The 15,418-nt window shown below is 41.6% G+C and overlaps 1 protein-coding gene across 2 annotated transcripts in view; it reads right to left on the bottom strand.

The window, feature by feature from the left end:
- STK4 (serine/threonine kinase 4) overlaps positions 1–15,418 on the bottom strand; it is a 258,859-nt gene that overhangs the window by 13,071 nt on the left and 230,370 nt on the right. For both annotated transcript variants that reach the window (XM_079321945.1, XM_079321946.1), the window contains one exon: positions 9,966–10,123. In XM_079321945.1, the coding sequence (XP_079178071.1) occupies positions 9,966–10,123 (158 nt within the window). The remainder of the gene's footprint in view (positions 1–9,965; positions 10,124–15,418) is intronic.

Raw genomic sequence — 15,418 nt, forward strand, 5'->3', positions numbered from 1 at the left:
CAGTTCATCATTTCAAGCATTTGCCCAGATGAGACCCTGCCCACTGGAAAGTGTTCACAGACTGATGGAGGCTTCACCCTTGGCTTTTCCAGCTGCTCCAGACTCCATCCCCCAAGAGGAATACAGAGCAGCTATGACAGACCCTCCATGCAGAGTCTCCAACAGGAGCCCTTTTTGCTACAGATGAGAAAAACCTGGACAAGCTTGTCTTTTTAAGCTACATTACCCTTTACAAACATTTGCACTGACAGATGAGCTGGAAGAAGATTTCAGAAGCATTTCAAATAGATCTTGTTTCAGCAGCAGTGTTCTTTCTTTAAGGGAGATGCTGTGCCAAGAACACATCCAGCCCTGAAAACAGATCTCAAGGCATAACAAGGCTCAAACAGGTTTTCTGAAGAATTCAGTATGGTCAGGGAATATTTTTCCAGCATCACACCTTCAATTCCTCTCCCCCTTCTCCCAAAGCAGAAATGCATATTGCAGCCTGACCTTAACCATGCAGCAGCAATGAACAAACCCAATAATCACAGACCCAGGATGAAGTTCTTTTAGTTAGTTAGTTCATCTGCAAAACTTTCAGTCAATGTCTCAGCAGATTAAATCTACAGCAGGCAAGGGGCCTCCAAGATAGTCCAGGATGTTGAATTTACAAGTCTGAGTACTCTGATATGAAGTCGATTTCAGGTTACATTATTTCAGTCTCCATTAAGGGCTATGACCTAAACAACAAACTACAGCAACTCGTTTTACTTCCCACTCACTGCAAGTTTCATCTAAAAGCCTCATGTCACAGAAGGCCTGCTATATACAAAAATATAGCAAAAAATGAGAATTTGACAGCAAGTTGTGGCAGTAAGTGCTTTGCAATCAATGTCAGTTTGCACCAAAGTGAAAGCAGGTGGTGAGCAATGACCCTGTTACCAAATGGAAGAGCAGGAATCTATTCTCTTCCCCAGCAAAGACACATTTCTGAAGTACCTTTTACAATTTTAAATATTGCTAACAAATTTTAAAACCAAATGTGGTATATTCTTTTGTTGCTGTTGTTGTTGTTATAAAGGGAATTTGGAAAGGTTTATAAAACCTACGTGCACAGAACTTGCTGTGAATCACAGTGGTGGTTTGACACAGCCATGAACTATGAAGTTTGCAGTGAGGTTCTGAGTGTTTTTCTCATGCAAATGTTACAGAAGATTCAAGACCACTTAAACAATAAAACAGAGAAGCAAGCTGCTCCTGGGCTTATTTTTAAAAAGATTGTTTTTCTACAAGGTGACAAAATGAACCATTTGTCCTTAATAAAGATGTCACAAGTTAAAAGTATTTTCTGGGAAGAACATAATAAATATGCTGGAAAGGTAATGTTTAAAAGAGAAATAAACAATTAACAGAGCTTTAAAAATTCTTGGCAGATGGCTGAAGAGAAGAGAAAAAAAAAGGAAATCCATTCAAGGAATGTCAGTGTTATGAATCAAGACAGGTGACATTTAAAACCAATGAATAAAACATTAGGAAAACCTGTCTCTTTTTATAAATCATACTTCACAGTGGAACTACATCTAGGTAATACACTTCAAGATCCTCCTCAATAAACAGGAGATACCATGGGGCTACAATTCAGGTTTTGAAAGTTAATAATTGTCTATCCTGGACTGCCTCCTGTTGTCAGAAAAACAGTCCTTTTATGAGAGTTTGTTTCCCTCCCTCCCACAAAAAAAAAAAAAAAATATAGCCTTAATGCTCTCCCAGATTTTTACTTTCTCATTCTCCCAACAAGAAAGAAATCTTTATTTTAGATCCAGCACAGCAGAAACAAGTATCTCAAGTTTTCTTGCTTCCCAACTAGGAATCTGCCCTAGTTCCACAGGGCCTGGACAGAGACATCAATCAGCCATCCCAGATCTGGCTTTATCTCTCAAACTGATGAATGCCCCACCAAATAAGTTCACTTTATGTTCAAAGTAAGACTATTGGAAGAAATCAGTGCCTGAGAAGTCATTTTTATTCCAGTCACCACTGGGAAAAAGGAGAGTTCATGATAGATGAAGGGAAAAAACACTTGGACAGAGAAATCCCTGAAGATTCACTCCAAGTGTTTGGTTTAGTCTTCCAAAAATGTTACTGTAAAATGCTCTACTTGAACCAAACTTTTTTATTCTTCCACACAAAACTATACATATTCAGATGGATTTTTTGAACAATCGATCTTCATTCATCACACAAAGGTCAGAGAAACTTGCTCTCTTAGAAAATAAAGAATGTAATCTAAATTTCATAATAATTCAATAGGAGTCAGAAGATTATATGATTTTCAGTAATGCCTTATAAATGATCTACAAATGTGCACACTCTAATGCAGCTTTTTTTGCTCCTGTCCAAGCAGACAGGTTTTCTGGTGTCTCAGTAACCAACTCAAATTACTCACTTGAGTAATTTGCCTGGGAGAAAGGAGGAGCAGAAAGATTAGTGCAGAGGCCTGCATCTGACACCTGTACCAAGCTGCTTAAAAGGCAGAAGTAAAAAGAAGATAAACCTAAGAGGATCACAGCAAAGTCAGAAAACACTGTAAAATGATAAATTATAAAAAGTCACACACCAGCAGGTTTCCTATACAATGCAAGCATTCCTAGCATCTGCCTTAACCCTCAGCATGCCTTCCTCCTACTGCAAGCAAAGACACAAAGACCAGTTCCAACAAAATAAGAGCCAATTATCCAGTCTGCCATCATTTTCAAAGCTGGCAACTGCACAGAAAATACTCTCAAGTTTTTAATCGATTGAACTTCTAAAAGGACAAAAGGTAGTAAAGCTATAAAGCATCAATATTAGATTGCTAACAAATGCTATCCAAATGGATGTTCAGAGAAACCAAAGATGTTGAATGTTCCAGGTACTGGCAGACAACGAGCTGTTCACAAGACAAATGACACCTTCACAGACAGAATGCAATAAATTAGAGACTCTGGTCATTGTAAAGCAGCATGTGTTTACTGTTATTGATAAGCAATAAATCACCTGCCCTCCAAAGTTCCTCCCTATAAATCACTTCCAGTGAGAGAAACAGATGGTTCCAGTATGAGCCATTCCTCAGCAGGGCTGGGAGAGGGGATGAGCTGTGCTGAGCCACAGCCACCAGAACTGCAGGTGTTGCACAGGGTGCAGGGGAGCAGCAGAACTGCAGCTCCCTGCAGTTATTGCACAGGGGAGCAGCAGAACTGCAGCTCCCTGCAGTTATTGCACAGGGGAACAGCAGGAGATGCAGCTCCCTGCAGTTATTGCACAGGGGAGCAGCAGAACTGCAGCTCCCTGCAGTTGTTGCACAGGGGAGCAGCAGGAGCTGCAGTTGTTGCACAGGGGAGCAGCAGGAGATGCAGCTCCCTGCAGTTATTGCACAGGGGAGCAGCAGGAGCTGCAGCTCCCTGCAGTTATTGCACAGGGGAGCAGCAGGAGCTGCAGTTCCCTGTAGTTGTTGCACAGGGGAGCAGCAGGAGCTGCAGTTCCCTGCAGTTGTTGCACAGTGGAGCAGCAGGAGCTGCAGTTCCCTGCAGTTATTGCACAGGGGAACAGCAGGAGCTGCAGTTATTGCACAGGGGAGCAGCAGAACTGCAGCTCCCTGCAGTTGTTGCACAGGGGAGCAGCAGGAGCTGCAGCTCCCTGCACCCCAAATTCCAGCTGTGAGTGTGGCTGGGTGGTGCCAGGCTGAGCAGCACCTGGTGCTCCAGGGATCCTCAGTGCACTTCCCTGGCCTGGATTCCAGCCCACTGCAATCCCTCCTGGCTGGATCCTCCCTGCCTGGACCTGACACACACAAGCAGATTCTGATCTGCAGGCACTGCCAGGCTGCTGTCTACCCATAAAATACAGAATAATATAAATATAGAATATAAAATATAAATAAGAATATAAAAAATGACATGATCCTAATGCTCTGGCAGCATTGCTCTGAAAGAATTCACCTTTCTATACAATTTTCAGCAACTTCAATTTCTTTCTATCACACCAATACCTAACTTGTCTAGCTGAAAGGAAACAGATTCATGTTCACTTTCACTGCAAACAAATATCCTTTTGTTCAGGCTAAACAAGCTGAAGACACCATCAGACCCAACACACTTTCCTTTTTTGCTGGTAAGAATACAACAAATGGGTTCACATATTTATTTATTTATTTCCAATGTAATGTTTTCAACTAGTAAGTAGAAGCACAGAAATGAGGATGTGAAACAATAACAGAATATCCCAGGTGAGATACACTGTCTCCAGTAAACAGAAAATTTTATTTTTCTTTGCCACTTCAAGAAAAAGAATTATACCTTCACTCAGGGAAGAGGAAGGTTTGCTTTTATCTACATTATACTTATAAAAAAAGAAAAATCTAAGCAGTAGCTGTTAAAAGCTCTGGCTAGAAGCTGCTTACAGACATACAGAGAAAAAAAATCACAGTACCCTATCAAATAATTATAAATGGACAGTTATTCAGCTATTTGAAGGAGACTGCAGTTGTGATACCAACTCTTGCAATGTAGGTAATATAAGAGTTCCAAAAGCTGAAAATATACTTTTAGAAACTGGACTTAATTAAATGTTAAGTGTTTTCTTGATGTTTTGCTTCAACCACTTATTAGACATTGCTTTGTCTCTTATCTGAAGAAACTACAATTCCCAGTGTGAAACAGGTTTCTGTGGTGCACTCCTTTGTCCCACTGAGCCAGCACCCAACTCCTCCAGCTTCCAGCTCCAAGGAGCCCAGGGCAGGACAGGGTGAGCAAACAGAACCAGAGCCCACAGTGAGAGGTGTACAGGTATTTCTGAAATGAGGATGTCACATCTCATCACTGGTCTGTTTTAAGGAGCACGTTCCACAGAGAAGTCACATATGGACAGCAAATTGTGGCCTGAGCACTTTGGAAGCAACAGGTCAAACAACTGGAAAGAGATCAATAGATGGGGAAGAGCTGGGTGTGATCCCACAACTCCTGCACCTCAGGGAAGCTCCTTCCCTGCCCATCCCTGGCAGGCAGATTGTGGAGAGCAGAACTGCTGCTCCTACCTGGGGGCTTTGCCTGTGCAGCCCTGAAAGAACTGGCAGCTGATGAGCTCTTCTTGCATTCTTCCTCCCAGTTAGAGGCAATTAACACCTCCTGCTCATCCTTCTTTATTTTGCCCTGGAAAAATTTCAGAATCCACAGCCCTCCCCAGCAGCAGAGGAACAGATGACACTGTGCACTGAGAAGTGATGAAGGCTGTTTTGGAACCCAGGGAAATCACAGCAATCTTTCCTGTCCAAAGGAATTCCCATCAGCAGCCAGTGAGACACTGCACAGAGGGAGCTGAAGGATGAGCTAACACAGGCAATGGCATTCCCAGCATGGACAAACAGAGTGAAGCAGCTTCCCTCCCAGCAGACTGCAGGGGGGTGGCACTGGGACCACCTTGCACAGAAATCTGACCAACTGGCCACCTCTGCAAAGCCTGACATTCTCAAGGCTGTATGCTGGTTTTATTTTTCTAAGCTCTACTTAGAAGCTTTGCTCCAAAGTGTTTCTGCTACAGTGAGAGAAGCAGATCCTCTTCATTAAACCAAGGAGAGAGAAGGATGGACCCACATCAGGGCTGATAATTGCAGGACTGGGAAAGGTCTGACTCACCAAGACCCTGCAGGTGCAAGAAGATCAGGATTTTCCCAAAAGCAGCAGCACACTTCTTAGGAAAGAGACACAAGCCTTGATTGTGGTTGTTATCCTCCTTCAGCACGAGGCAGCAGGATGGAGATTGGCAGTCAGAGAATGAGGAGGTGCTGCAGGGGAATGGCTCAGGCTCCCTCCTGCTGCTCTGCCAGGGCAGCACAGAGTCAGGAAAAGTGTCTGCACCAACCCAGCTCTCAGCCTCACACAGGCAAGGAGTGCTGGCACACACACAGGGGCTGCAAGCAAAGCAAGCCTTGGAGCAAACAGCTCCAATTCCATGAAGACCTGATGTCCTGCAGCACCCCTGCCCTAATCTCTGTTAGAAGTTCATGTCCTACTTGACTTCACATCCAAAACAAGCACCCAGGAAGCAAAAATTCACTGACAAATGAAAAAACTATGACTTAAAATTATAGCAAAACTTAAGCTCAACACTACAGATGTTAAAAAAAAAAACAAACCCAGAGTCACATCATGATGTGACTAGGGCCTGAGTGCCACTGATTTTTGCCTGTGGAACCACACTTACAAAATAAAATTGATAAGGTTTCAGTGTTGTCACAGCTCCCAAAAGCCAGGAGTGGCTGGCACCTGCTAATTTGCTAACAAAACAGGCTTTCAATAAAAGGATTACTGATGTAATACAAAATATTCATGACTGGCTGATTCACAAATATGTGCTACAATGGGTTTGGCAACACTGAGGGCCTTTCAAGCAGGGCCAGAATAAAAACAAGTGATTCTACTTTAGCCACAAGTGATATTAGAATACTGACCTGCAGGAAAAAGGCTTTTAAAATAGGGATAAGTAAAGGATTTGTTGTGTCTAAGGGCAGGGAACACTACACAACTCATTTTCCTATATGCTACAGTGCTACTGAAAGATTAAAGTGAAAAAATGTAGGACATTGTGTAAACAAATCTTCTAGCATTATTAAGTCTGTGCAACAGCATGTGACTAATGTTCACTGGCAAAATTAAATGCAACTACAATAATGTTGAGATCTGATTATGGCAATTAGGAATTATCCATACAATGCAGCCTGCCCATTATCAGCCTACCCCTGCAGCAATCTCCTGCTGGAGTTTGTTATATTCTTCCTAAAAGCAAGATTTTTTTGCCCACAATTATTATTTTTCTCCCTATGTTAAATAAATCATAATGTTGTTGAAAATATTGTTTGCAGTCAACCAGGGCTTAAAAATTCCTTGTTCAAACATGAGAGGGGATAAACATTAACAGCATCAGGCACTGACTAATCATCTAATAACAACTTCTACCTCAGAAATCCAAGGCTGGAAATACATTTCTGGAAATACTCTGGATTAATGCCATCTCTGACCACAACCAGAACAAAGCCAGAGCATCACATTTAGGAGGAATGGAGTTCATCACCTTTCAGAACAGGATCTCTGGGTTTTCAGCTCTGCAGTGGATGGGGTTGACTCAATCTAACCCTCATCCAATGTGACATTGCCATTGTGATATAAATAGTGTCTTATTTGCCTGCTTCAGAAGAGCAATGTTAGTCAAGAAAAGGTCAAATGGTTTTGCCACGGGCAAAAAAAGAGCAAAAATCTATTGTAATTTAATATTGCTTTTTTTTTTTTTTTTTTGGAAGACAGGAGACTCCAGGTGCTAGTCACACAGGAGAGAGAGGAATACAGAAAAGAAGGCATATTTATCTAGTCTGCAGCAGCAGAAAGCAATAATATTTCAATCATTTCTTAAGGCCCAGAGGAACTAATATTTACCTGGCATCTCACTGATCACATCTCTACTTGGAATGCAGCAAACTGTGGAAAAAGGCTGTTCAAACCTTTGGCAATGCAGAAGTTTTAGCTGCAGGAGGTCCAGGACAGATGTACTGGGAACAACTGATGAATGCCTTTTTTTTTTCTTATTCCTTAGTGCTTATTACATTGATGCTTTCAATTAATACATCATTAATAAACATGACTTTTACCCACAGACAGTCACCAAATCAATCAATTTTTAGTCAAATGGGAAAAAAGACATGATTTTAAGTCTTTGACTATATTATACAACATGAGTTTGCTACTAACCCTCAGATAAGGGCTATACAAACACCCACATTATTTATTAAGGCTGCTTTCAAGCAATTTTCTCATCCTACAAGGAAAAAAAATGTGGCTCCTTCCAAAATTCACATGCAAGGCAGACTGGTACATTCATACACAACTGAACTAGAGAAACACACAGAGCTGGCAAGTGAAATTTGTACAAATTCCTTCACAAAGGTGACCCAAAGGCCGATTTATTGTTTGCTTTTATTGCTTCCAGCACAGTGGGAATCTGTGCACATGGCAGTACTGCAGTACTAATGGAAATCAGTAAACAGGGTCACACATGCCACAAGAGCTGCTTTTCATGTTCTAAAAATATTTGTGGGTCCTGCTTGCTGGAAAAGAAGTGCCCTTTGCTTGTGCTGCCTGTGCTGGCTGGGTGTACCCTGAACCTACAGCTCCCAGGGTGCCAGAGGAAATACACTGCTAAACTTGTTATCAACCAAATTAGAAAGTAAAATAATTACAGCAAATTTCCCCCTGGGCCATCCTCTGCAGACTACAAAAGACTCTGAAGATACTCTGAAGCAGCCCATCTCTCCTGGGAAATGCCACTCATTGAAAAACAATTGTTTATCATTCAATTAAGGTACAGCACGAGGTGAATGAGATAAATGAAGTGTCTGACTCAACTGGAATTGTGTGTTGGGCCCAGGCCCTGTGAGACACAGGCAGCTTGAGGGTTATTTTTGCACAAAACACATTTATCAGTGGCTTTATCCCAAAGATAACTTAGTGCAAAGGGAGGCAATGCAGGAGGTGCCCTCAGCTAATCTTTGCAGCCTGAATAAGAAAATAAAAAAAGCAGCTAACGCAAGATGGAGGTTTTAGGGTGGAGGTTTCTTTCTTCCTCACAGGTCTAGGTGGTACTTTTGTAACTGGATAGAAAAATCCACACTGTGGGTCATGTTTGGTTATTGGGTTAAAAGTAAAAGTAATTTAGGTGTCCTTTCTTAACTGGACAGATTGGCCCTTAAAAGGTCTTGTAGACAGAGAGATACATCAGCATTTTTAGCCTGTTAGCAAGAAGTGCTGTAGAACTCACTGTAAAATAGATAAGAATTAATAAACATCTGAGTCTGAACAAGAAATTCCTTCTCTCGAGCATTTAATCCTGATTCTGGCAGAAAAAAAAAAAAAGATAAAACATGATAAAGTGGTGCCCTGTGTGAGGACAAAGCCAGTTGTAGCATGCAATGCTGGAAGCCTTCCATGGCCTCAGGTCAAAAGCAGTGCCCTCCTGGGAGTCAGTGCCTGTCAGCACAGAAAGTCTGAAATTCTCAGTGCCCAGGGCTCCACCAAGCAGGAGCAAAAACAACAAAACAACAGCAGTGAATCCATAGAGTCTCCAGAAAGAGAATGAAAAGCTGCAGCTGTTACTCCAGCCTTGAAGGGAGGCATCTCCTGGAGTGGTGAACAGCAGAGGGATTTTGTTTTGCACACTTTGTGGAGTGAATGTCACCAGCTGCTGCCAGAGTGACAACCTGAGCCACAGCAGCACCAGCACACAGGGCAGAAAGTGCCTGCAGAGAAAGATCACTGCAGGAAAATGAGGGGGGAACAATGTTCAGCACCTTCTGGCTTTTTTGAAATCAAACATGAAATTTTACATCCACACGCACACAGAAAAAAAAAAAATTAAATCAAATTTATTAATAATATCTCCTTCTTTGAGCTTCTGAAAAGTTCCTGAGACTTATGAGTATGCCAGCCTTAGGAAGGAAGAATGAAAATTAGAATTTGGAAAGTGAACTGAAGATAAGCTTGATGTTTGTATAATAAAGCAAAATCCAGTGCCAAAGCTTGAAAAAAACAAGGAAATTCAATAGTTCTTTGCAAACACTACACATTGAGGATTTGCATTTTCCAACTGCCATCTGGAATTTTTTTTTAATTTAAAATGCATAATGGGGAACTAAAGCAAGACAGCTTATACCTTCATGTCCTCAGGCTTTTTGGTTCCTTTGTTTGCTTTTAAACAAGGAACATTTACAGATAATGACTGGCTGTGATTACTGAGAAATACATAAAGAAAACGAGTTTTTCAGAATGCCCCATCCAAATGCATTAGCAATTAGAACCTCCTCAAGTTTCCATTAGTCTGTCAAAACAAGAAATAATCTCATGGCAGCTGACTAAAATTCTTAAAGATTGTCACATTGATTGAATTTCAAAGTATAGACTTACAAATTCGTAGTCTCCATCCTGTGGTACTTTCCAATCAGATGAATTTTTTGTCTGGCCAGAAACATTCTTCCCAAAGCTATTGATTTGATTCTCCTTCTCCTTCTGTTCAAAGTATTCAAGGAATGATGGTCTGGCTGGCTGCATCGTTTCATCCCTCCCTGGAAATATTAAAAATAAGAAAAAAAACCAGTTGTTTTGAAAAATACAGTTTTGGTTATACAGCCCTACATCATGCTCAAAAGTGATTTTATTTTTTTAGCACACACTAAATCACACAGTACTGCTAAAGCACTCACTAAAATACTATTTTTCAGCAGCTTTTCCATCATAAAATGGACTGCACAGTGAGAAAAGTGGAGAAGGAAAGCTGAAAGCCCAGCACAGAAATGATTATAATGCTGGAGGGCCTTGGCCTCTAGACCTGCAATCCATCCCTGACAGCACACCCCAGGTAACCAACTTCATGCACTGAATTCAGGACTGAACAGCTGCTGGCCAGACAGGCTGGGCTTTTTCATCCCAGCCAGGTTCCACTGTGAAAAAAATGCAAGCTTCAAAAATAAACAGTGCTGTTTTACAAACAGAAACTCACCTTTCCATTTGTGAACAGAAAAATGAGGCTTTCAAAGACCACAAACACCTTATAAATACCACAAAATTTGCCTTGGGTAGAAGTGGTCAAGTTTTCAATATTGTTTGGGTAGAAAGGTTTATTTAGCTTGCAAAATTTCTTTTTTTTTTTTTCCCCTCTTCTTATAAATAGTCAGTAGTGTTCAAGTTTACTGCCCTAGTTTTCTTTTTGTAAATTAGCTCTTCTGAACCAACTTTCTTAGTGGAAGAAAGGGTTAGACTTAGACTCAAACAAGCCAGATACACAGATTAACCATTCAATTCTAGGCTACAATTAAGAATAATAAGAAATGGGAGGGTGGCTTAATTTGGAGGGTGATGACAGCACAATAAGGCAGGAAGTGATGAAATGTGAGAGGATGGAAATGCTAATTTCTGCTAACACAGACAGCAAAAAAAGAAAAAAAAAAAAAAAAAGAACCAAAACAGGAAGAAAAGATGAAATGTAACTTCACAGCAATTCAAGGTTACAAGGTTTTCAGCATCTGCAAGGGAAGATTTCTTCAGCAGTGCAACCAGATGCTGCCCAGGCTCTGCACACTTAAATTGGGCTGTCCTGAGCTTCAGCTCAGATAATTCCTTGAGAAGAGTCTCAGTCCAAACTAAGAGGCTTGCACAGCAAATGTGCTTTAAGAGGACCATGAGAGCTGCAGACACAGCTCCAGGCTGCTCCCAGCTTAATGTCAATGATGAAATGCTCCACCAAAACCTGAGAGCAGCACGGAGGCAAGCACTGGAACCCACTAAATGGTTTTGTTCTGTAACACAAGGTTCTCTAGAATATGTTACTCATACTTGAAACATATGTTTTAGGTGATGCAGAAACCATAATTTTCAGAAAGAAGGATGAGGGCTGGAATTAACAGAAAATGGCATCAGAACAGCCTAAGTCTGGACTGTGGAAATAAGTTCAGTGCTGAATGCCATAGGTTTGAAATGAATATAATCTGTCAGGCAGGCAACCAACCACGAGTTTAGAGCTTCAAACAAGCACACAGGGGATGTCCTGTGATGGGCTGGCAGGGTCTGTGTAATGCAGAGACTCTCCCACAAGAATCTGTACAGAAGGCAGGCTGTCACAAAACAGCCCTCTCTAAGGACATTCAGCAGTGCTTTCCTCTTGAAAAAATATTAGCTGCTGTGGAAACTCATTAAGATTTAATCACAGAATATTATTCTTGCATATAAAATTGCCACCCAGTGATCCAGAACTTCCCTGGCAGACTCTATCTGAACTTCAGAGAAGTGCATGAAGTCCTTGGTCAGCTACAAGATACTCTAGGAAATTATCTGTCTATAGACATGTTAAATACGGAACAAATTTCTACAAAGTATGAGAAAACTTGGCAGGATATTTGGGTTATGATACTGAGAGAAATGTGGTTCTGCACAGCCCTAAATGTCATGATACATTTTGAAAAAGCCCTGCATCGTTCTGCCTCTCCAGGGCCAGCTAAAAGCTCAAGCATGAACTGAAGTGCTGATACTTTTTCAACATGACAACTGGAGCAAAGACAATTTATTATACCCCTGGCAGTAGTTCCCCTTTTTTAAAAACCAAAACTAAAAAACTCATCATACATAATTAGATCAAGAAAGACACCTTCAGACCAGCAGCGTGAAGGTCAGGCAGGGAACACGTCTGCAAAGTGGAGAGCAGATTTGCTGTTGGGAATAATTACTGAAATACAATCACAATCCAATTACTGCTGAGTGATAAAACATTTATTTAGAATGAAGTAAACACACCCCTTGTACTCTGCTGCAGCTCAGCCTGCTTGAAGCAGGAGGTAAGTTATTATGGACAATCATGGCAATGTTTAACACCAACTAATTTCGTAGAAAGAGAGGAATTCATAACTAGCCAGGCTAATCTATACACAGCTCACTGACAGCCAGCCTGGGTCTTGGTAATTCAGACTTCCTAGGGGGAAAAAAAGAAAAAATCTAAATCATGTTTGTGCTCTGTTTTGAAGATTACTGTTTGCAGCAGAGGAGACTGTGAAAGCAAATGTTTCACTCCAGCGACATTGGCTTATTCAGTTCTTTTCTATTTACTTTCTAAAAAACTGTTCACTCAAAACTAAATCCAGAGTGTCAGTTAAAATAATGACACTCATTTGCTCACATCTTGTGTTTCACCAAGAACTGCAGTATTTGCACTTGGCAGAAGAGATGTGCAGAGTCCCAGCTGCCCAGGTCCCCCTGGATGGCATCCCTTCCCTCCAGCATGTCAACTGCACCACACAGCTCAGTGCAGTCAGTGACAAAAGGAAGAACAGGGAAATTCATGTACCTATAGAAGATTTTCTTGCTGCCCTTGATGTCCCTGGCAATATTTAATTCTATCAGGGTTTTAGCTTTCCTAACCTGATTGCTGGCTGCTCAGACAATCTGTGTATTTCTCCCAGGCAACCTGTCCTTGCTTCCACCCTCTGTAGGTTTCCTTTTTGTGGCTGAGTTTGTCCAGGAGATCCTTGTTTATACTACAGGCATTTTTGCCTGACTTCCCCATTATCAGGATGCATTGCTCCTGAGCTTGGAGGAAGTTAGCCTTGGACAGGAACCAGCTCTTGGGCCCCTTTTCCCTCCACAACTTTATCCCACAATACTCTACCAAGCTTGTTCCTGAAGAGGCCAAAATCTGCTCTCCTGAAGTGCAGGGCAATGAACTTTCTGTGTGACCTTCTCACTTTCCCAGTGAGAGGATGAGGGGAAATGAAATACTGCAAAGGGCACCTCAGCTGAACAAAAGGAAGAAAGTTTCACAGCAGGAACGGTTGTGCAACAGAATGGGACTGGAGTGACCTTGCAAGAACTTGAGCAAGCAGATGTGACATTGCACTTGTCCCATGGGAGGGACCACTGCACACAGGGAATCAGGGTGATGAGCACCAGAGCTCCCTGCCCACCAAGTGCACTCTTCACACCCAACATCACACACCTCTCCCCTGCAGGCACCTCAGGCCTTGCAAACACAGGCAACATTTAGTCACCAATTTAAGTACATTTAGTCACCAATTTTGGTACATTTAGTCACCAATTTTAGTACATTTCCACACGTCAATACATAACACTGCGTCTTAGTGCTGCTTTGTATTTTAACTGATATAAAGCAGAGATTTCTAACTGACAAAAAATGGGGGGAAAAAAGATGGCAATATAAAAGGAGAAATAACTGATGCAGATCTAAGATATCTGGAATTTTAGTTGCTGCTGTGATCTCTGTAGGGGTGTGGATGCAGCAGGATGGACAGAAACACTCACAGAGACAGAAAGAATTACACCAAATCAATTATCATCCCAGCACGACTGAATTTCTTTTTGTCAATCTTAGCACTTAACAGCAGTGTCATCTTTCCAAAGATGACCTGCTATTAATTCAACACAAGAGTCACACCACTGTATCTTTAAAATTTTGATAAGAGGCAGCCAAAGACAAAAATCGATCACTGCTATTTGCAGCAGCAGATGCTGCTGAAAGATGACACCGCACCAAATGTGTCTGTGCCAAAAAGCATTTAACTTCCTAATTTTATATGGTTAGGCTAAAATATGAACATTTGACAGAAAGTGAGATCACAACTGTGGTGGAGAAGAGCCTTTTATGAGAAGGTCACCCCACAGCGACAAGGAAGGCTTCATTGTTGCATCTATTTTGGAATCTAAAGAGTTGCTCATAAGGATGAGCCATGAGAGCTCCCTGGAGCCATTAAAGGTCTATCATTTAGATATGCAGTCATCTTTGAGGAGCTATATTAATTACACAAATGGAACACCACAGCTCTGCTGGGGCTGGTCCAGCTGACTGCAGAATTGCAGGTTCAGAGTGGCTGTGCAGAGCAGGGAGGGCTGCTCAGAGCTCAGCCTGTGTCCTGAGAAAAGCAGAAAATCTCCATGGAAAACTCACAGGCGTTGCCTAGTTTTACATCATGTTTAAAAAGTGTAAGAACATCAGTGCTGTTGTGTGTGAGAACAGGAAAAGGTGTGAAACTAGTGGGTCCAAAGGTAGAGAATGCTGTAAGTTGTGCACAACAAATATCCCTGTAAACTTTGATTTCTGTTTTACCCTTCAGCACTGGAAAGCAATGCCCAGCTGCACATGGCAGTGTGAAAGAAGAAAGAGAATCCCTCTGCAAGCACAAAGAGCCCAGAAAAGCCAAAAGACAAGTGACAGGTACAGGCAGGGCTCTGCAAGAAGCCAGCACTGGATCCTCAAATCTGCCAGGCTACAGCAAGGGCAACTTGTAAGGAAAAAACCAGAACAATCCACTCCTTTCCAAAAAAATGTCACCTGTCTGAATAGTTGAGGGAATGGAATAGGTCAGTCTTAGGGGCTGACTGAAGCATAAAAATCACCTCACATGAAGCAAAAGATGACAAAGAAGGTATGGAGAGCCTCCAAGTCATTTGCATTTCCATATGATGCTGCAGAGAAAGCAGAATGACAAAGAAGAAACAGCCCAGTCAATCAAACCAGCAAGAGATTTACTTTTCATTCCCAGCAGTAAAGAATATCCATGAAACCAGATCATTTGCCATCATCTAGTCCCAGAAATCAAAAGACTCATTTCGTTGATTTTGTCAAATCAGCTCTCACAATTGAAAATTTTCAGAAGCTCACGAGCTTCAAAGGATGCTTTCAAAAAGAAAGGGAGATTTACAAAGACCTTCTATCTATCTGAACAAGCTTGCTGAGAAACGAAACTAAAATTTTTGCTTTTCTCTAAAATTATTCTTCTCTACTCAATCTTGACATCAGAAGAATCCTTGTTTTATTATTCTTTCCTCTTGAAAGGGATTGCTAAGGTCTACCTAGGGTG

Source organism: Erithacus rubecula, assembly GCF_903797595.1.
Source record: "Erithacus rubecula genome assembly, chromosome: 18".
Lineage (NCBI taxonomy): Eukaryota > Metazoa > Chordata > Aves > Passeriformes > Muscicapidae > Erithacus > Erithacus rubecula.